The sequence below is a fragment of the Gossypium raimondii genome, chromosome 1 (assembly GCF_025698545.1).
Source record: "Gossypium raimondii isolate GPD5lz chromosome 1, ASM2569854v1, whole genome shotgun sequence".
Lineage (NCBI taxonomy): Eukaryota > Viridiplantae > Streptophyta > Magnoliopsida > Malvales > Malvaceae > Gossypium > Gossypium raimondii.
Genome location: NC_068565.1, coordinates 19,706,562 through 19,728,679, shown reverse-complemented (window position 1 = coordinate 19,728,679; position 22,118 = coordinate 19,706,562). Strand labels below are relative to the sequence as shown.

General features: G+C 32.2%; 1 protein-coding gene and 1 long non-coding RNA gene across 2 annotated transcripts; both read left to right on the top strand.

The window, feature by feature from the left end:
• Positions 1–2,865: 2,865 nt before the first annotated feature.
• On the top strand, positions 2,866–3,361 carry LOC105785319 (uncharacterized). Its single transcript, XR_001130908.2, has 3 exons — positions 2,866–2,991; positions 3,098–3,138; positions 3,343–3,361. It is a non-coding gene; the product is annotated as an uncharacterized LOC105785319 (long non-coding RNA).
• Positions 3,362–6,134: 2,773 nt separating this feature from the next.
• Positions 6,135–10,568, top strand: LOC105785318 (uncharacterized). The gene is made up of 5 exons (XM_012611364.2): positions 6,135–6,297; positions 8,058–8,228; positions 8,856–9,762; positions 9,936–10,084; positions 10,171–10,568. Exons 2-5 carry the CDS (start codon positions 8,095–8,097, stop codon positions 10,277–10,279), a joined length of 1,299 nt encoding a protein of 432 aa, XP_012466818.1. The 5' UTR covers positions 6,135–6,297; positions 8,058–8,094; the 3' UTR covers positions 10,280–10,568.
• Positions 10,569–22,118: the final 11,550 nt, after the last annotated feature.

Sequence of the window (22,118 nt, the reverse complement as noted above, 5' to 3'; positions counted from 1 at the left end):
ATTTTACTTTCTTTTTAAAAAAAAAAACGAAAAGTAAAAGAAAGGGAGGAGATTCTTACCAGCAGAGGCGCCATCGGCATCGTTTGTTTCGTTTTGTCCAAATCGAAGTTAAAAGGGGGGAATTTTGGCGTGAAGAGCTGGGAAGGAGATGAAACAGTTTTTGCGGCTATTGCCGCTGCAGAATAGCGTTTAAATTTGAGATTGAAAAGGGTTTTAAGCACTGATGGGTTATTTACACTTTTAATCCTTCCATTTTATCTCATCATTTCAAAATCATTGTTGTTTGTTTTCAAATTTTTCCATGAAACATTATTAATGTTTTGATTTAATCCAATATTGCGCAATGCTTCGGGTGGTTTGGGTAAATTGTTTTTTTGATCCTCCCCTTTGTTGCGCGTGTTTAAATTACTCCCTTTCTTATTTTTATTTTCAAATTTAGCTCTCAAATTCCGTTTGGTTTTGAAACTTAATCTTTAATTTGCTTTTTTTTAGTTTTTTTATTATTTTCATTATTTTATTGTTTATATTGTTTATTAGTATAATTATTACTATATTATTATTATTATTGTATGTATATATGTGCGCATATATATATGTTAATATATATATGTATATTCTAAATGTTTTAAATGCATATATGTAGTACGTATATATTTTATTATCATATCATTTTATTTTTATAGTTTATATATATTTTATATACATTCGTATTTTTTATGATATTTATATTTTCATGTTTTATAATTATATGTTTATACATTTTTATAACGTGTACATATATTTTTGCATTCCTTTCAAGGCTATTTTAAATATTTTCCATGTTTTTATATTTACTAATACATTATACTTATACATTTTTTAAAATGTATTAATACATTTTATATGTATTTTATCTTTGTTTTTTTATGACTTACGTTTTTCTCTCATATCCATATACATATTTGCTAAAATTGTTTATATATCATACTTATGTATACACATAATTTAAATTAAAATATTTGTTTCATATTGCATTGACATTTTAACACATTTTTCAAATACATTTTGATTTTGTCAAAACATTAAAATCATTTTTTTATGATTCAAAGGTTTTCAAAATAAAAACGATATTCAAAGTTAGGGATTTTCGAGGAAAATTGAGCCCTAACATATTGGGTTCCGATTTTCTTTGTTAATTCCAAATAACCGAGAATATTCGTTATTTGAAATATATAAGTAAAAATCATTTTTGGGAACTTAATTTGTTATGTCCTAACGTATTGGGCATGACATAATTGCTTCCTCGAAATGAAGATTTACTTATAAAGCAAAAGTGATATTCAAAATTCGGGGATTTTGAGAAATTGTACGCTAACGTATTGGGTCTCAATGTCTTCTCGTGACTTGAACAGTTGATTATCCTTTTCAAGTTTCATCATTTGAATTTTAAAAATCTTTTTAACCCTTGACATTAAGACATCCAATAATCAATTTGGTACCGATTTTTGGGCGTTACGAGGGTGCTAACCCTTCCTCGTGCATAACTGACTCCCGAACCCATTTTCTCAAATTTCGTAGACCAGAATCATTTTTAAGGTGAGCCGATTACACCTCAATAAAGGATTGGTGGCGACTCCAGTTTTTGTTTTTTAAAGTCGACAACTAAATTTTTGTTTTCAAAAAAATGGTTTCCACACATACGTTAGACTGCTAATGTTCACATGCAAGTTATTATCATGTATGAACCGGTTGTCCAAAAAATGAACTTGCGTCTGAGTGGTATGATTATGCTAAATTGCTAATTTCCATTTGCTTAATCTCACATAGTAGGGGTTTCTGTTTGAAATTAAATTGAGAAACTGGATTTGGGTATTTCGATTTTTATCACATCATGTTAAATTTGAAGTTTTCTTTTTCTATTTTGTTGTTGATTCCTGTAATTTGCTAATTGTCGATTTGATTGTTTAGCTATACTGTGGTTTAGCAGAAGATTCGTATGTGTAATACTTTTCCACCTAAAGTAAAAATCAAGAAATTGACACTTTTTATTCTTCAATTGCAAACTGAAAAGAAAAATGCTTTAATTTTGACATTGCATTTTGATGAGTCCATAAAAGGTTTAGATGTAGAAACTAATTGTCGGATGCAATGTGGACTGAAGTTACATTCTTCGGTGTAAAAGGGATCCTTTGGATATTACCATTGCTTAAATAGTAGAGTGTAGTAGTTAAGTTTTGGCTTTTTAAGCCCTTAAAAGTTCAGACGAAAGAAGACGAATTTATGTTGTTCAAGGATATTACCATTGGATATTACCATTGCTTAAAAGCTTCGGTAGGTTTGCAAAGGGTGCTGAGGTTGTTTGCAGCATTGTATGTCCTAATTTATGTTGTTCAAGGATGAGTTATGTTGTTTCTAAAGTTGTCTGCTGTTGGCCAAACCTGCTTAAGTCCATTTATATTGTGTAAATTGCTATCTGTTTGTTCTATGAAATTAGTGTCTTGCTTCTTGCAGAGATTGATTATCTATTTAATTTTACATTATTTTATTATTTTTTTCTACTTCTTTTTGTTAGAAATTTTTTGGGGGGTATTTTTCGTGTTTGTTTTATGGTCTAGGGACCATATGACTGCCCCTCTTAATAATTTCATCTTTAAAGTTTAAATTTGTATTTTTTCTGTTGGAGTTCTATCTGCTGTTTGGGTTTCATATCCTACCATACTTGTGGGTTGATCACTACAACAAAGGGATTATAATGTATAATCGATTCTTTTTTCTTTCCTGTTGTCATAAGTAGTCTAGATGAGGTGGAGTCTCAGGAATAATGCTATAAATATTGTTGTTCATTCTATGAATGATTTTTCAATGACCTTAACTGATTGCAATTAATTGTGTTTTCTTATAGTTGCAACTCTTAATTTGCTTGTGATGATTCTTGATCAGCTCTTGGTAGCCCTCAAAGTGCGTTACCCTCAACGGATAACAATTCTCAGGGGAAATCATGAGAGCCGTCAGGTGTGCTATGTTATTTGTGCGTCATTTATGTTTTCCATTTTTCATTGCCAGTTATATCGTCTTTATTGTTTCATGTCTTGTTAATGATTTCATGTTTTAAACGCAGATTACTCAAGTGTATGGCTTTTATGATGAATGCTTAAGGAAGTGAGTATCTTAGAATCTTGCTATATAAATTTATTTGTGTTCAGAAATACTTTCTTTCTTAGGGTTGAGATTGATGCTACCTTTCTTTATTTTGATTGTAAATATTGCCTCGTATCTGTCCTTTTTCGTTCATTTCATTTATTTATGTGGTTTGCAAAGGCATTCAGGCTTAAGTATTAATTTTGTATTGTGATTTGGTCATAGTTTGTTGTCAATGTCCAGCTTTGATGCAACATGCTAATGTGGAAAATAAATAAAACAAAGAGGACATATGATAGGGCACTATGTGAAGATTGTTTTAAAAAGTATGATCTAGATGTAAGATATGTTTTTTTAATAGCTGCCATATCTTCCTTTACTAACTCAACTTTGTTGTTTAAATCAGTTTATTACCCAATTGTTCAATTAAGAAAAATAATGTGCTATGTTAGTGCTGAGGCAATGGGATGTCGTCCATATACTTTGGGTGGAATTGCAATAAAAATTTTATTGCTGCTGTAGTAGTTTGTATTGATAATCTTTTTCCAGTTTCATGTTGTCCATGAATTGTTCTCAAGTCATAGTACCGTTGTCAATATATGCATTATTCTGACCACTGTTGTTGTCCCTGAATTGTTCTCAAGTCATAATACCATTACTTGTGTAATAGTTACATAAGTCATATATTATTATTCTGACCACCGTTGTTCCAGAAAATTGATGTTCTATGTGGAATTTTGTAGGTATTGGACTGTTAGCTACCGATTTGCTCCAGACATAAATCATTGGCAAGCTGAAGCTGTAGTTGCAATTCAAGAGGTTTGGTAACTTATCAAACCTTCTAAACTAAAGAAAAATTGTAAGACATATATATGTTCTGTTTTTTTGGGGTTTATTCCATAGTAATGTTTGGAGAGTTATATTTTGCAAGTGGTGATGTAGTAAGTTGATTTTTATTGGTATATTTAATTTTAATTTGGGATCAATTTCTTAAGTTGATGTAGTTCAAAATTTTAATCGAATTTTTAAAATTGGAACATTAGATATAATCAAGTAAAGAACTTGATTAAAAACAAATATTCAATATATTAAAATTGGATCAAGAGATATAATACAATGAATAAATTGTAAGGTGATTAAAATTGAATGAATAAATTAGAAAAATTTTATTAAAATAAAACTAATTAAATGTGTATATTCATATACACGCATTAATTAAAAATATTTTAAATAATTAAAATAAAAATATTATTTTATAATATTACATATATATCGACTTTTGAACCAATGGCAACTACTTCAGTACAAAATAAAAAAGGTAATTAATAAGCAGGCTCAGTTATAATTTTTTTCCCACGGAATGAATGATGTTATTTACATACAAAACCAGTCCTCAGAAATCTTCTCCCAAATTTTTTGTGCCATTGATATAAATATAAACCGGTTAATGTGGTATATTAATATATAAAAGGAAATGAGTATATAAATTCATATAAGAATATTGATTATTAAGAATTTTATTAAATTATATATTTTAATTATAATATATTTAATAATAATTATGTTAAAATATGATTAAATTATTTATTATTGATATTAATAATCTTATTAAAATTTAATAACAATAACAATAATCATTTACCTAAACAAATTTATGCTAAGGGTATTCTAGTCATTTTAGTTTTTTCCATTATGCTATTACACCTCCATTCCATTCAGCCAAATACAATAATACTATTATGCTTCTATTCCATTACATTCAACCAAACAATTGATTTGCTATTACGCCTCTATTCCATTATGCCTTTATTTCAATACAACGAACCAAACGTGCCCTAAGAGCTAAATTTATCTTTGTACCTTTAATTTTTACAATCTATACTGCTAAGTAGAGGTGCTCATGGGCCGGGCCGGGCCGGGTTCGGGCCGGGCCCATAAAAAAATTTCGGCTCGAGTCCTAGGCCCGAGCCCGGCTCGGCCCGAAATATGGGCCTGAAATTTTGCCCAGGCCCGGCCCGGGAAAAAAAAGCATAAGCCCGGGCCCGGCCCATTTTTTAATAAACACCAAAAATTTATTTTAAAAATTAAAAAAATTATTTTAAAAATATTTTTAAAAAATTTTAAAATTAAAAAAATTTTAAAAAAAATTTAAAATTAAAAAATAATAAAAAAGTATTTTTAAAAATATTTTAAAATTAAAAAAATTTAAAAAATAAATATATTTATTATATCGGGATGGGCCGGGCCCGGGCCAAAAAAGTGGTGCCCGAGGCCCGGCCCGTTTTCTAAACGGGCCTCGTTTTTTGCCCAAGCCCATATTTCGGGCCTATATTTTTACCCAAACCCTCTCATATTTCAGGCGGACCGTCGGGCCGGGCCGCCCGGCCCATGAGCACCTCTACTGCTAAGGCCCTATGTCTTCTTTGACACCTAGGCCTTTCTTTCCCTTTTTGGTTATGTTTGTAAATAGTTAAATTTCAATTTTGATCTTTATACTACGCCCGAATTTAAGATTTAATTTTCATACTTTATTTTTTTTTGTATAATCTAACATGTGAATGTTTATAATTTTATTAGTTATTTATATAAAAAGAATGTACTATAACGACAAAATTTTAGTATTAATCCTCTACTTTTCTAAAGTTTAAGATTTAATTTAAAATAATTATTTTAATAAATAATTATAATTATAATTAAAAATCGAAGCCCAACAAAAGCGGGTAAAATATTCTAGTTTTAATAATTTTAATGTATTCTCAGTTTATTATATTTTTGAATTATATTTCTTTTTGTATTTTCTTAATTTTTTAATTCTTTAGAGTAAGGATTAAATTGACATAAATACGTAAATATTAAAAGCTAAATTTTTTAGAATTAGAACTAATGAGTAATGTACATTTTCAAATATATATTTTATTATTAGATTCATTTAAATATATATTTTAAAATTGAAAAAAGCCCTAAATAATTATCAAAACATTTTCAAATAACAATACAAGCAATGTACCAGCCGCCGCCCAGACCTCCAACAGAAACCAATAGTAAAATGGGGACACTGTTGTTCCTTACTGCTAATTTATTTACAATATTTTTTTAGGGTTTTAAAACATTTTTTATAAACCCCGAATAGCATTAAAAAGGAAAACGAAGAAATTCCCATTCTCTCTATCTTCTCTTTAGGTGAGCACTCATTCTCTGCTCCATTTTATTTATTTATTTGGGTGATCTTTGAATTTCATTTTCATTTATGGAATCTGATTATCTTCTTACTTTCACTTGCTCTTAAAGTTCATTTGTCTAAGCTGTTTCTTTTCTTCTTCTTTTTTTTTTTTTTAAATTTTGCCTAAAATGACTTTTTTTTGTTATTGATCTTTGAAGTTGCTTTTTTCCAGTTTTCAACACTATTTGATGTTGGTTTTACAATGCCTAGTGCTTGAGAAGAAGTGGGTCTTATTCATGTTACTTAAATACCGGGGAAATGATTTCTCGAAAAAAAAGAAAAGAAACTGATGCAATTTGGGTTCAATTTTAATCTTTTGATTTTTTTTTTAAATTTTAAGTTCTTTTGCTCAAGGGGCAACACTTTTAATTGACCTGGCTTGAGTAAGGCTCCATTTGCTTTTTTTTTTTAATAGAAATTTTTTTGGGAGAATCAGTAACTAGAATTGGAATTTCATGGGGAGTGACATAAATTAATTTTCTTTAGTTTAGAGTACCATTATGATTACTATTAGAGGTTAGATTTTTATCCATTTTACTCAAACTAAGAAATAACATTCTTATAGAAAACAAAGTGCAAATAGTGGATAAAAAGATGTGAGTACCGGCGAGGCCTAAGTTTTGAGTGTTCATAACTAGGAATAAAAAACCCTATAGTTTACCTAAGAAAAGTTGTATAATGTTGAATCAACAGCTTGAAGGCTCATGAAGACTTTAGCATGTGATAAATGGGGAGTTAGCTGTTAGTTAACTGAGGGAGTTTGTTGTTAGTCAGCTGTTTTGGTTGTTAAGCAGTTAATTCAGTTGTAGTTAGTTAGTTCTTTAGCAATTAATCAGTTTATGTATAAGTAGATTAGAATGTGTACATTCTGAAAGTAATGTTGATTGAAACAGAGTGTTATCTCATTATTATCCTCTCAATGTTTGTATAGTTTTCATTCTTTTCTTTTTATCTATTGTTTTCTATCTTTCTCTTCTCAAGATTTTCGTTCTCAATAAAGATTTCTTGCATGAATTTAGCATCTCTCATACTGGTTTTATAGTTACTAGATTGACTTTGAACTGCTGCTTTTGAAAACTTTGGGATTTCTCGTACTGGTTTGTAATGATAATTACGTCTTTTTATATTTTTGTTGCTACTTTTTATAATGTTGACATTATTCTATATCAAATTGTTTTTGCTTATGTTTTAAGTATGTTGGTATTACGGTTACATTTGGCATTTTTGAGTTCATGATAGAGTCAAGAGTTAGCTTTTGAATACCTTTTTTATTTTCAATGTCAGGTAGCTCTAAATTATCGTGTTTTCTAATTTGAGAATTCGATATTAAGACTTTATTATTAGATTTTAGATTGGATTTTCATTACATTAGGATGTAAAGCAGATATCCACTATTTTGCAAAAATATTTGAAGAATCTTGCAAATGGAAAGTGTTTGTCCTTTATATCATAATTGAGTGTTAACATCATCATTATCTAAAATATAAAATATTCTTCTTTCTTTCTTTTTTTCTTTTTTTTCTGTGAATTCTTGAGTTGCTGTTAGTCTTATCATTATCTAAAATATAAAATAATATATAATCATGGTGCACTTTCTAATAATTGAGTGGCTGTTCTTGCACTCTGCCCCTCTGGACTGCGTAATTTGAGCTCATTATGAAAGGGTTTATGTTTATGGATTAGACTTTTCTGATCTTGATCTTGGTTCTATATTCTGTAGGTTTTAATGCTGTAAGCTGGTAAACCTTCTTATCCTCATGCATGCTATAAAAGGTGGGTGGGTTGGGCAAACATTTGCCCTAGCTAAGTGCAATGAGTCCGGAGGGAAGAAGACTCGGGTTCGGCGTTCAAAGGAGGAAAGGAAGTCAATGGTTGAATCTTTTATAAAGAAGTAATCTCACATGGTTCCTCTTCCTTTTGTTTGCTACTACTAATGAATTTAATTATTTCATCTTTATTTAGTCTTTACCAGGACCGGTTTTCTCTTTTGTCATTCCAATCCACTTCTATTCACCCTGTGACATGGTAGTCATAATGGAATTCTTCTGTATATAGTAGGGTATTTGCCTAAATGTATTATATTTCTTTGAAGACTGTATTCTAAGACACATTTGGCTTTCTTTTCAAAGTTCAAACTGGACTTTCTTTGTTTGATATAAGGATTTTTGTGCAAATATAAATGTAAAATGTTGCTATCAGCATACTTGGTAGTAAAAGTTGAAATGTGACCTCCTGCTAACTTTGTTGATATGATTCTTTGCTGTTATTCATGGGGGAGCATCATTTATGGTTCATTTAACATGCAACATTAGATTTTTAAACCTATGTAGAATGTGGAATAGTTCAATTTCCATGTTGGATTCAATTTGGTGTACCCATTTCCATAAACCTTGTACTTATTTTATTTCCTTTCACGTGGATTTTTAAACTTATTGGCTATTTTTCTCTTCAAAGGAGGTTTTAAACTTACTAGAAGATTTCCTGTCTTAAAACTCACCCATTGATGAACTTGTCGCAGGTATCAAGAATCAAACAATGGGAATTTTCCATCTCTTAACCTCACCCACAAGGAAGTTGGTGGGTCTTTCTACATAATACGGGAGATTGTGCGAGAGATAATTCAAGAAAATAGAGTGTTGGGTCCTGCTAAGTTGACTGAAGGGGAACATGACATTGATCGGTTCTTGCAACAAAATCCACTGGGTTCCATTTCAACTCCACCCGAACCTCTTCTGTCCGAACAATCAAATGGAAGTTCTTTTGTTCCTAGTCATCATGAGGATGAAAGTGATGAATCGGTTATGATTACTAATGGGAATTCTATGGAATCTGAAAATAAAGAGTTTGGCAGTGAAAAAATTATTAATGGGAATCTTGTTGATGTGACAAATGGAACTGATAAAGCAGCACTTGTAGAAGTGCAAGTAATTGAACCTCCTGAAAGTGATAAAAGTAAAAAGGAAACATATGTATTCACATCTAAAGTCATTCAAGTAGAAGCAGATATAGTAGTAGAGACGTTTCCCTTGCGGCCTGTTGCTAAGCCAACTGATAGCATCGATGGAATTTCTAGCGAAGTTGGGAAATTAAATGAAAATTTGGATAAAACGGAAAATGGGAAGCTGAATGTGAGTCAAGAAAATGGTAGTTTTAAGTTGGATGGTATGAATTCCTCTGAGGTTTCTGTGTTGACAGATGATGGTAAAGAAGTAGAAAACAATGTGGATTTGTTGTTGGAAAAGAATTCCAATTTAACAGATAAGAAAATGGTGGAAAGCATTTCAGATCCGTTATCAGAAAGCTCAGAATGCTCTACTGGGGGAACTGCTAAGCTTGGTACTCCCAATGGTGCAGCATTAGAGGTCTCTCGAACTGATACTTTAATGTCGGATACAAATGAACAAAGCAAAGCAATTGTTGGAGAGGTGAGCTTTGGTTCAAAACCTTTGTGCATGTCTATGTCTGATATCAAGCAACGAAACATCGCTTAATTGCATGATTTAACAGTTTTTGTCTATTAGCATGTGAATGTTTGTTTGCCTTTGCCTATATTCACTAATTATAAGTTTGCTTAATGCATGATTATGTTTTTCATCAGGCAATAAATGTTTCAAATGGTGTCCACCCAAAAAATCATGGCACTTATGAGTCAACATCGGAGAGGGCCGTTGCAGTTGAAAGTAAAGTTGACGCGCAGCATGTCAACTCAAAGAAAGGAAGCAGTAAAACATTAGACCGAATTAATCTGTAAGTATCCCTAGTCTTTGCTCATTATACTTTTAAAGTTGAATTTATAGAGTTCCTTAGGGTATTCCATTGGTTTCTATGGACAGTGAATCATGGGAAGGGACATCGAAAAGCAGTGCAGAATCTGAAACTAACCCCCTTTGGACTATCTTTAAATCCTTTGTTACCGCCTGTATAAACTTCTGGTCTGAGTAACAGTTCGCGGGAGAGTGATACATATTTTATTAGGGAATTAGTAACTACTAGAGCGTGTTGTTCTTTTCTTTTGTGTTAGCCTATTAAATGTTTGCACCATACTAAGTACTGTTTACGACATTACAAGAGTTCTGGGGGTATATCGGTGGCTCATGGACTGAACTAGATATGGCATCTAGTGATAATAGTTTAGTGCAATGTTCCTTCGGTCTATTGGAATACAATGGTGCTATTTTGTGAACAGAATTAGCTTGAATTTCAAATGCAATTAAAGGTGATATGTTTTGTATATCGTTCGATGATATGCCTGAGTATGTAGGATGACAAGCATGAAATGTGCAGGCAGGGGAAATATGACTCTCTGAGTCCCTGCTTTCTATCTGTTTTCGGGTATATATAAACATAAAAGTCAGAGACATTTAATACTTACATTATGGACTTTTTTATATAATCTCGGAAAATATGCATTTAAGCGTACTTGAACTCATATATTTTAGTTATTACAATAGCAACGAGACCAATTGAGTTAAAATTCAATCGGTACAAGATCAACTTATCAAATTTATTGAGAGTAGTTAATGAATCGGTTTAAAGTTTTGTATTACAGTAACATGAATAAAAAATCAACCAAAATTAATGTTTTACTTTGGGTATTTGAGATTGGAACCTGAATTTAAAATTTGGATTTAAATTTTATTTTGTAACATAAATTATGGGACAAATACAAATTACTTAAGATTCAATATAATTATATCAATATAGCTTTTTTATATAATGCTTTCTACATTTGGATATAATTATTTTGGGTTAAGTTGGGCTTTAAGCTTGGTAATTGTTCCTACATTGAGGTTTGAAATTTTTTATCCAAGTTAGCCTTGATATTTTCTTGAAAAAATTAGATTAAAAAAAAATCAACTTTAAGACCTAACTTATACTAAAAAAGTTTAAACTCCAATATGAGAAAAGTTGCTAAATTCGGAACCGAAAGAGTGATTTAACCTTTTTAAAATTTAGAGGGGGTTGAAGTTTGAAGATCTAAAATCTAGAGAGCAAGATATGATTATCCAACTATTCTCCATTATTATTGCTAGCTTTAAGTGAAGGGCTTTGTCACAACAAGTTTTCAAATAAAATTAAAAATTCGGTTCATGAATTTTCAGAAAAAAAATGTAAAAGTTTCGGCTAAAAATGAGGTTTTTAAATTTGATCCTTTTTATTGAGTGGTTACCCGTAAAATGTATCATTCTAATTTGTTTTTAAAAGTCTATTTTGCATGACGTAAAAAAAAAACGATGAATCCATGAAAAAAACCCAATGGTATTGTGACACGAGTCTATGTTTTCCCTTATCATCATATTGTTTTGGTAAATTTTGTTTTTTTAATTAAAAAAAATATATTAATTTTAGGAGTGAATACTTTATACACTGACATCGTATATATATTATTTTACAAGCAACTTTAAGAATTTACACGTACTTTTTAAAATATTTTACATACCTCTATAAAATATTTATCAACCCCGTGAATTTACTTGTGGAGTAATTAACGACAATGTACCAAATAATTTTTTAATTTGTTAAATGGTATTTTACTCTCCCTCAAAAAGTAAAATACATTTATCCTTCAAAATCAAATATGTTGTTTTTGAACATGTCCTTTGAATTCTCAGTATTTTACTATTAAGACAAGTATTAAATTTAATTTAATATTAAATTTATTAAAATAATACTATTTTTGAAATAGTTAATCTAAAATCAAATTCTCTAGTAGAGTCCCAGTAGGATTGTATGCTCAACCATCGAAGACCCACCGCCGCCAATCATTACCTAGCCACCGAAATGTCGCCGTTGCAGCCGCCGACACTTCGAGCTGGTTCAATTTCTGCTGGTTTGCTCTTAACCAGTGACATTCTGACAGTCCGATCCACCCACCGATAGGACTGTCGACCTAATTTCACATACCAAGCCCGATTTGACCAGTTTTGGGTCTTTATCTCTGTTTTGGGTTCCCGGGCCCAATTTACAATCTTAAGTCCAATTTTCAAGTTCAATTACCCATTGCACCAATTGTTTGACTTGAAAATTAATTTCCAAAAATATCATATTAATTTTAATTAATTTGATTAAATTAATTTTACTTGATCAAAATTAATTTTTCAAAAAATCGCTTAAATTTTCCAAATTAATTTTTCAAGTAAATTCTTTAATCAAATTCTCTAGTTGAACAATTTTTACGACTACCCAATTTAATTCCATATTGAATAAATCGACTTAATTAAATTATTTCCAAAGTTGTATAATTTACTTTTAATTCAATATAGTCTGATCGAACTTCTATTGAGCTAGTGGAGAGACCAATCAAACATATACAATTAGGCTCTAATAATTGCAATTATGTCCAGAAGCATCCATTCGATAATTCGTAATTAGTTAATCATAGAGTCAGTCAACAAGAAGTAGCATTATTGAAAACTCCTTATTGTATACTATTTACGAAAGCAGTTCATCCAACTGTTTTGTCCAATGACCTTATCATGTGTGTGCTACCCTCATATGATTTCTTTGATTCCTTTGAGTTAAATCCGTTCACTCAATACAATCCTATTTTATCTCATTGTCACAATTGTGTCTTCTTTATGATTAATATGATCACTATCAACAAATGACTATGATAAATTGCTCGTTGAGAACAAGCAACCTGTGACCATATTCCATATTTATCAATCAGCATAACACCAATGAGAGGATATCGTTAACTCTTTAATTAAGTTATGAATTTCACTGTTTCTTGTAAAGTCATGTCATACACAAGTAATGTACCCAACATATCAGCTATTGGCTCGATCATCTTTAGAGCATAAGCCTCTACTTATATTAAAGCACATGAGTTACATACGTATGGTCAGTGACTAAGGATTTAGGTAAATCACACCATAAATGTCACAAGTGAATTAATTCACAAACGGATTCAGAATTAATTCATCTTGGATCCTGTCCAATGTATCATTTTGCCAATGAATACATCTACGTCTCTACCCGTGGAGTCAACTACTCTGATAGCCAAGACTAGCCATCTCCTCAATTGGAATATTAGACGACATAATAATCCTTCTCAGTATTTGAATCAAATGCTCACTTTGATTCTTTTACGGGATTACAGACTCGTTTAGATTATCTATTGAAGTAAGTTATTTTTCTCGCAATGTAAACATTCTTACAATACCACTTATCATTATTTTGAACTTAGATAATCAATGAGCTAATATTTGCTTGTCACAATTTCATTATGCATGCAAAATATGAAAGACAGAAATACAAAAGACATAACAATAAAATGTGAAATTTATTTATTCATCATTCAAATACATAGAAAACAATTACATGATTACTATATTATGGGCACATTTCCTAACAATCTCCCATTTGCCCTAGTGAAGTAAATGTGTCATGTTTCGCATTCCCATATCTTCAACGTGTTAAAACTCCTAGTTACAAGAGTCTTATTAAACGAATCTATAAGGTTATCTTCAGAAGCTACTTTCACCACATCTATAATTCCTTTAGCTACTGCCTCTCGTATTAAGTACTACTTTTGATCAATGTGTTTCATCCTCTTGTGACCTCTCATTTTTTTGGTATTAGATATTTCAGTATTGTTATCACAATACAATGTTATAGCCTATTTCATACCAGGAATGACTTCAAGATCGGTTAAGAACTTTCAAAGTCATATTGCTTCTTTCGTTGCCTCAAACGTAACCACATACTCGGCCTTCATAGTAGAGTAAGTAGTGCAAGTTTGTTTTACACTTCTCCATACTACGGTTCCACGGCCTAGGGTGAACACATTTTCCGATATTGATTTCTTCGAATCTTTACAAGTTTGGAAGTCTGAGTCTGTGTATCCAATATGACAATATGAGTAAAGTTCTCCCCATAATACACAAGCATATAATCCTTGGTTCTTTTAAGATACCTTAACATATGTGTTACAACTTACAAATGTCTGAGATCAGGATTCACCTTATATTGACTAACCATTCCTACTACGAAACAAATATATGGACGTGTGCAAAGAATGTTATACATAAAGCTTCCAACTGTTGAAGCATATAGAACAATACTCATATGCTCTCTTTCTTCTACCGTCTTAGGACAATTATCTAAAGAAAGATAAAAACCTGACGTGATCGGTGAGCGTCTATCTTCGCATCCGTTATTGCAAAATGTTCCAGTTCCTTATCAATGTATGAAGCTTGCGATAAAGCTCTTTCGATCCTTAAGGATTTGAATTCCAAGAATATAACTAGATTCACCCAAGTCCTTCATGCTAAAACTATTAAGCTAACCATAGTTTAACCGATAATAATTCTCCTACATCGTTTCCGATAAGTAGAATATCATCAACATACAGTACGAGAAAGATCACCTTTTTGTCCTTTATTCGCTTATAAACACAAGGTTTATCAGCCTTTTGCTCAAACCCAAAAGTCTTGATCGTTTGGTCAAATTTTTTATTCCATGAGCAGGACGTTTACTCAAATCCATAAATGGATCTTAGCAGGTTGCAAACTTTCTCCTCCTTTCTTTTGACAACATAGCCAGTGGGTTGAACCATATAAATGCTCTCATCAAGATAACCATTCAAGAATGCTGTCTTGACATCCATTTGTCTAATCTTGTAATCGAGAGTAATGACAATGGATAAGAGTATATAGATAGACTTGAGTATGGCTACCGGAGAGAAGGTCTCATCGTAATCAATGCCTTCTTTTTGTGTTTAGCCTTTCCCTACAAGTCTAGCTTTATGTGTTTCCACTTTTCCTTCCACATTTCTCTTCTTCTTGTAGATCTACTTACACCCTATGAGTTTAATCCCAAACGGTAAGTCTGTAAGTTCCCACACTGTATTGGATTTTATAGAATCCATCTTGGCATCCATGGCCTGTTTCTAGAGCTTGGAATCAATATCATGTATAGCCTCCTCGTAAGTGAGTGGATCATCATCCTCATGATTGAATTTCATATTATAAATACTACCATCATAGTTGAAGAAGTCCAATTCCTTAGGAACTCTCCCATTACGACAGATTTCTCTATGTTGTTGATTGTTTGCAGGTCTTTCTACAATTTCTTGAGAATTGAACTTGGTGATTGTTCTACAACTCCCGAAAGTTCATCGAGTACCACTTTACTTCGAGGCTTAAAGTTGTCCATGTAGCTTTCTTCAGGAAAGTAGCATGAGTAGAAACTTTGATCGTATTATCTTTCAGATTGTAGAATAATCCATCTTTTGTTCATTTTGGATATCTTACAAACATGCACAATTCTGTCCGTGCATCCAACTTTATTGCATTCTTATCCAGAACATGTGTTGGACAACCCCATATTCTAAAGTTATTTAGAGTGACTTTTTTTCCATGCCACAATTCATAAGGTGTCTTACAAGAAGACTTGATTGACATATCTTTCAAAATATAACATGCCGTTTGTATCACATATCCCCATAAGGAAGTAAGGGGTTGTGAATAACTTAACATTAAATGAACCATGTCAAGCAAGTTCTATTCCTTCTCTCAGCTACTCCATTCTGTTATGGAGTGTCCGGCGCAATCAATTAGAATAAAATCTCATTCTCTATGAGGTATCCTAAGAACTCGTTGGACAAGTATTCCCCACCTCAGTCAAACTAAAGATTCTTTATAGATAAACCTAATTGACACTTCCATACGAAACTCTCAAAATTTATCAAAGGTTTCGCTTTTGCGGTGCATGAGGTACATATATCCATATCGAGAATAGTCGTCAATGAAAGTCATGTAATAATTGTAACTTCCTCGGGCACTAATGTTCATGGGACCTCATACATCAGTGTGCACAAGTTCTAAATGTTGGTTGGCCCTTGTACCTTTCGTATTAAAAGATCTCTTAGTCATTTTACCTTCTAAGCAAGATTCAAATTGTGAAGACTAACTTCCTTAAGCATACTTAAGGGATCATCTTTCACGAGTCTAATGATTCTTCCTTGGTTAATATGACCAAGTCTTAAGTGCCATGGGTACCCCTCATTAGAGTGAGAAGTTTTAAGCTTTTTATTCACTATTTCAGTTTGAAGCATCAAGTAGTTATTTGGTTTGATAAACTAGAGATTGTTTTCCATCTATCCATTACAGATTAAAAAAACTATTTCTGTGAATAACAATCCCTTTATTGAATGTCAAGGTATAACTATCATAAAATAAAACATGCTATAGAAATTAAATTCCTCTTAAAATGAGGTACATAAAATACATTATTTAAAACAATCTTTTTAAAATTATCAAAATGTAAAATAAATTCTCCCACAACTTCAACTGAAACATAGCTCCCATATCCGGCTCGTAACGAGAGGCTTCTGCCACATAGACTTCTCGTTTTGCTAAAACCTTGTAAAGAAACATACACATGGTTAGTGACTCCAGAATCAATAACCCAGTTGCCAATTGATTCTTCCATTAATCAAGTTTTAACCATAAAGAGTTCCAAACTCTTTCCCTTTTCGGCTATGTATGTAACACCCCAAACCCGACCTAAACATAATGGTCAGATTTGGAGAAATTACCACGATTTATTTGAAAATCCAGAAACCATTTGAAACTTGTAACATAAATAGCTGTAACATCCCGAATTTTAGGGTTAAAAGTTTTGTGGTTAGGGTCAGAGAGAAGGGTGTGCTATTGTGTATAGTTTCTGCAATATAGTATTAGAACGGGCCTGCTGGTCTGGTGGTTGAGTGAGCATTAGTGTACCTCTGGGTTCTGGGTTCGAGTCCTTGTGTGTGCGTTTTGAGTGGTATATATTTTTTATATTGTTAAATAGTAGATTTGCATTATGTTTAAAAATAATTAATTAGTCTTATTTATTTATTTATTTTATTATTCTTATTTATTTCTTATTTATTTCCTTTTCTTCTTCTTTTTCCCTTTTCACGTTCTCCTCTTCCTATTTCTTTTGTTTGCTTTTTCTTTCTTTTTCTTTTCTTTTTTGAAAACGGTGGTGTTGTGGTTTTCGAAGAGCTTCGATTTCCTGGTCATCGAGTCGGGATCTAGATGTTTTCAATCACAAATCAGGTGTGGGTCTCGTATCTTTTTTAATTTATTTGCAAATTCTCGATTCGACTTTGTGAGAGTCGGTAATTTTTGTGTGTGTTCACAAATAGGTTAGTTATGATGTTGTACCGCTATTTTTATGCTTAGAACTTGTTTGATTTGGTATAGTTTCGAGTTATCGAGGGTTGGAAAGTTCTTTGAGGGTGAAAACACGTTTTTTTGGGCTATTTTAGGGTGGTTTTATGACTACATAGATGGCCACACGGGCGTGTGCCCCCACATGGACGGTCCACACGACCATGTGCAATTAGGAATCAGGGTTTTCGGGTAATATTTAGTGCCACACCGCCTAGCCACACGGTCGTGTGGTCGATTTGAGGATTTTTGTCAATTTTCACACGGCCGTGTCCCTTGGGCACACGGGCGTGTATGTTTGGGAATTACGGATTTAGTGATTTAGTGCCACACGTCTTGGCTACACGACTGTGTGGCTAATTTAGGGATTTAGGGATCCCACACGGCCGTGTGTTTAGACACATGGCTGTGTCTGCTAGGCACACAGGCGTGAAAGACCCTCACACGGCCGTGTCTACCCTGTACTCTTTTTTACATTTGGACAGTGAGTTACACGGCCATGTGCCTCCCTCCACACGGGCGTTTTGACCCCCACACGGCCTAGGTTTTTCCACACGGCCAGAACACACGGCCGTGTGGTACTAAGTCACCAATTTTAGTTTATGTATGTTTTTATCTGAAAATGTGTCTGTGTATTCTGACCCTTGGCTAGGCTTTAGTGAGGGTAATTAAGTCTCCTTATCTATGGTTATGTGCTCTGCTTATGTGTTAATTGTGACTGTGGTGTGAGATGATTGATTCTGAACCAAGTTAGCTGGGTGTGTATGCATAAGTTTGACTGTCTGTTAATATGTTCATTATTTCTGTGGCATTGTATGCAGACATACACTTGCATAAAGTAAATATTGGGTTGGTTGTGAAGAGAAGGAAGACTGATTCTGATCTGATCTGGCAGTTTTACTGCAACTTATTTGTATAGCGGATTATAGTATTGTACTGCATGTACGTCAGCTCTGCTGCGTACTAATCACTGTACTGGTATACGCCAGCCTTGTTGCGTATTATTAACTGAGTGGCTTATAGAACATACACGGTGTGCAGGGTTGGATGGGCCTTCGAGGTCCTAGTGGTGTGTTTAGCTGGATGAGCTTAAACAACTCTTTTGGGGTGTGATCGGAGGACGGACAGGTGTTTTGGCTGGATGGGTGGGTTTTTAATTCTTGACTGCATTCATATGCATCTGTTTGAGTATTTTGTGTATGAGTTGGTGTGCTTGACTGTTACGTGTGTTGGAACATTGTTTCCGAGTTTGTTTTCTGCTTCTCACATCTGTGTAAGTAGGGGTGAGCATTCGGTCGAATCGAATTGAAAATTTTCGAGTTAATAGAGTTTTTGAATATCATTTTATCATTCTAACTTTATTTGAAGTTTTCTCGAATCGAGTCGAGTGAGATGGAATTCGAATTGAATCGAATCGAATATATTTGTTCGAGTTAAATTTTAAAAAATAATTTTGGGTCCTTGTAACCATTGTCACCCATCGTAATAAAATTTGTCCACCTTAATCAAAATTTTTATTAACTTTCATCACTTTATAATTTATTTATTAATTTTTTATATATTGGTTAGCTTCTTTGCTTGCTTAGTTGTTTCAATTGTCTTGATTCTTGTCACTATGTATTTTAGAATTAAAAATATATTAAATGTAAAAATATGATTTTTAATAAAAGTTATTTTAAAAATAAAATGTGAAATTGATACAAATATAAAATTTTAACACGAATATTTTATGGCATAATTAATAATTCAATTTTAATATAAATATTCAATATGACTAAACAATTCAATAATATAAATAATATAAAATGTGAAATTTAATTTAATAATATAAATAGTAGATATAAATAAAATTATTACTATTTATGTTTAGTGATTTTTGGATAATTTTGATTTTTATTTGAGAGTAAAGGGTGATAAGTAAAAGTTTAGGGAAAAATAAAAGTTTTGGGAATAAAAGTTTGAGGGAAAGTAAATAGGGGGAGTAAAATTTTAGAGGGAAAATATTAAAAAAAAATTGGAGGGGGGAAGGGTTTGGGATAGATGGGAGGTGAGATGGGAAGGGAATAAAAGTTTTAGGGGAAAAGTGGGAGGGAGTAAAAATTTTGGGGGAAAATAAAAGGTTTTGAGGGTTTTTGGGAGTAAAATTTTGAGAAAAAATAAATGGGAGAGTAAAATTTTAGTGGGAAATGGATTTTGGGTAGATTGGGGGGTTGGGAGGGGAGTAAAAGTTTTGGGGGGAAAGTAGGAAGGAGTAAAAGTTTTGAGGGAAAAGTAAAAAGGTTTGGGAGTTTGGGGTAAAAACGTAAAATATTATAGTTTGATATTCGAATTATTCGAATTCGAAAGCTCAACTCGATTCAAACTCGAAATTCAAAAAATAATTCGAGTTGATTCGAATAACTCGATTAACTCGAATAACTCGATTCGTTTAACTCGAAATTCGAATTTTTTTTAAATTTTTTCGAGTCGAATCGAGTTTTGCTCACCCCATGTGTAAGTATGTTTTGCCATTGAACTACCATATGAAGTTCTCTTCTGTAAATCAGTTGTTAATCGTTTTGAACTCACACTAAGCTCGTGTAGCTCACCCTTTTAGTGTTTCCCTTGCAGGTGTATTTCTGAATTCTGACACTGGACTCGGTATGCGGAGGTCTCAGACAGTCACGGTGAAAAATAAATTAACAGTTTTTCTTTTCAGTTTCTATTTTGTTATTTGGTTTTGAACTGTAAGGTTTTGCAAAATCTGTGGTACAAGTTCTGTTTTTGATTTTTCTCGTAAATCTTATTTTGTTCATAAATTAAACTTAACTTTAATTTTTCTAATTGAAATCTAACAGGTTAAATGTTCTTTGTTCATAAAGAGATAAATATGTTTGCAATGGAATTTGAGATAACTTGTTTTGCAAAATTTTACTAGGATCACTTCGGTGATCAATGTAACCTACGAGATTCGGTCTAAACTCCTAAACTGGGTTTTGGGGTGTTACAATAGCACTAACTTTTGATAAATAAAATTCCAGTTTATTTGGGAAAATACTTCCTCCTAACTAATTCATTAAATTTTTCGATTATATGTGTATAAAAAAACTTAGATTTGCAGCTAAAAATATTAGTTAAATTCAATTTTGGAAAATGCGGTTTGTTATTGAAAATCCAACATTTTGCAGATAGAATTAATATTATCTAAAAACGTTAAAACAATTTAAAACAGAAGATAAAATTCAAAATTTTAAAAACAGTCCCAAAAGTCCAAAAACAATCCGTGAGCAAAACGAGTTTAATCCAAACAAGTTAAAAGAAAATGAAATATTAATAAATAACCGAGCTCCTGTTGCATCAATCCGCCCTAACTGTATGGATTACCTGAGAGCAAACAAACAAAAACTGAGCTTACGAGCTCAGTGTGTAACTTATTTCAATTAATAAATCAAACATACATGATTCATAAGATAAAATACTAGATATGCGTTCAGATATCAATCAGATTTAATTCATAACCAGATACAGAAATAGATGCATAACAAATACAGACTCAGATCCTACCACCATCCGCTACACATCATCTTCGACCATCCCTACACACCTATTAGGGTATTAAATACCCCTCCATCCCCACACATCGCTAAGTGATCGTGTGTCACTTTTCAGAATATTTGCAATCTAGCTGTTAGAACAAATGCGATAATCTGTCAGAAACAAATATACGTGGCTGAGCCACCAAATAAGGAAGATAAATTAAACTTTCAACACTTCCTCCATAATCATAATCTCACCCTAATGCACATGCAAAACTAAACAGATATCGAATGTGTGTATGACATACATGCTATACATATCGGATTCAGATCATATTAGCATAAAACACATCATGCTATTACATATAACATACAACTCATGCATTCATAAGTTACATTTAATAAAAACAAAGCATCATAAATCATGATTTATAGACAAATTTATACCATATGAACCCTACAGAAGGGCTAAACTCGATTCGCACGACAACTACGACCCTAAGGTAAAATTTTAGAATTTGGGCCCACACGGCCTAATTGACCCAGACCGTGTGCGTCACACGGTCTAGCACATGACTTGGCACACGGCTGTGTGGTGTCGACAGTGTAGTTTTTGGCTTTCTATTGTTTACTATTTTTTAGGTTTTTCGTTACACACCTGGATGTTTTTTTATGTAGATTAAAAAATCAAGTATTCCAATACCTAAATTAACAACAAATAGGGGTTACTCACCAAAATTTTACTAAACCCAATTGAATAATTTAGCACAAACACCATCGATCGAACCCAATAGCAGAAATGAACAATCTCTACAATGATGAAATCACTTACCTCCGAACAAATCAATAACTTAAATCGAACTTAGTTCACTGGAAAACCAACCGTCTTAAGATCTTTTTTTAATTGCATCCAAACAAATAGATCAAAAACCAGAATCACTTCCTGTACAAAGAGTTAAATAACCTCAACATGCACCTCAACCAACATAAATTATAATCTTACCCAATACCCCAAACACACAAGATCAGAACAGCAGAGAAGAAATTGAAAAACAAATAGAATATGAGCAAAACAATATCAATTGATAGTATAAAGAGGAA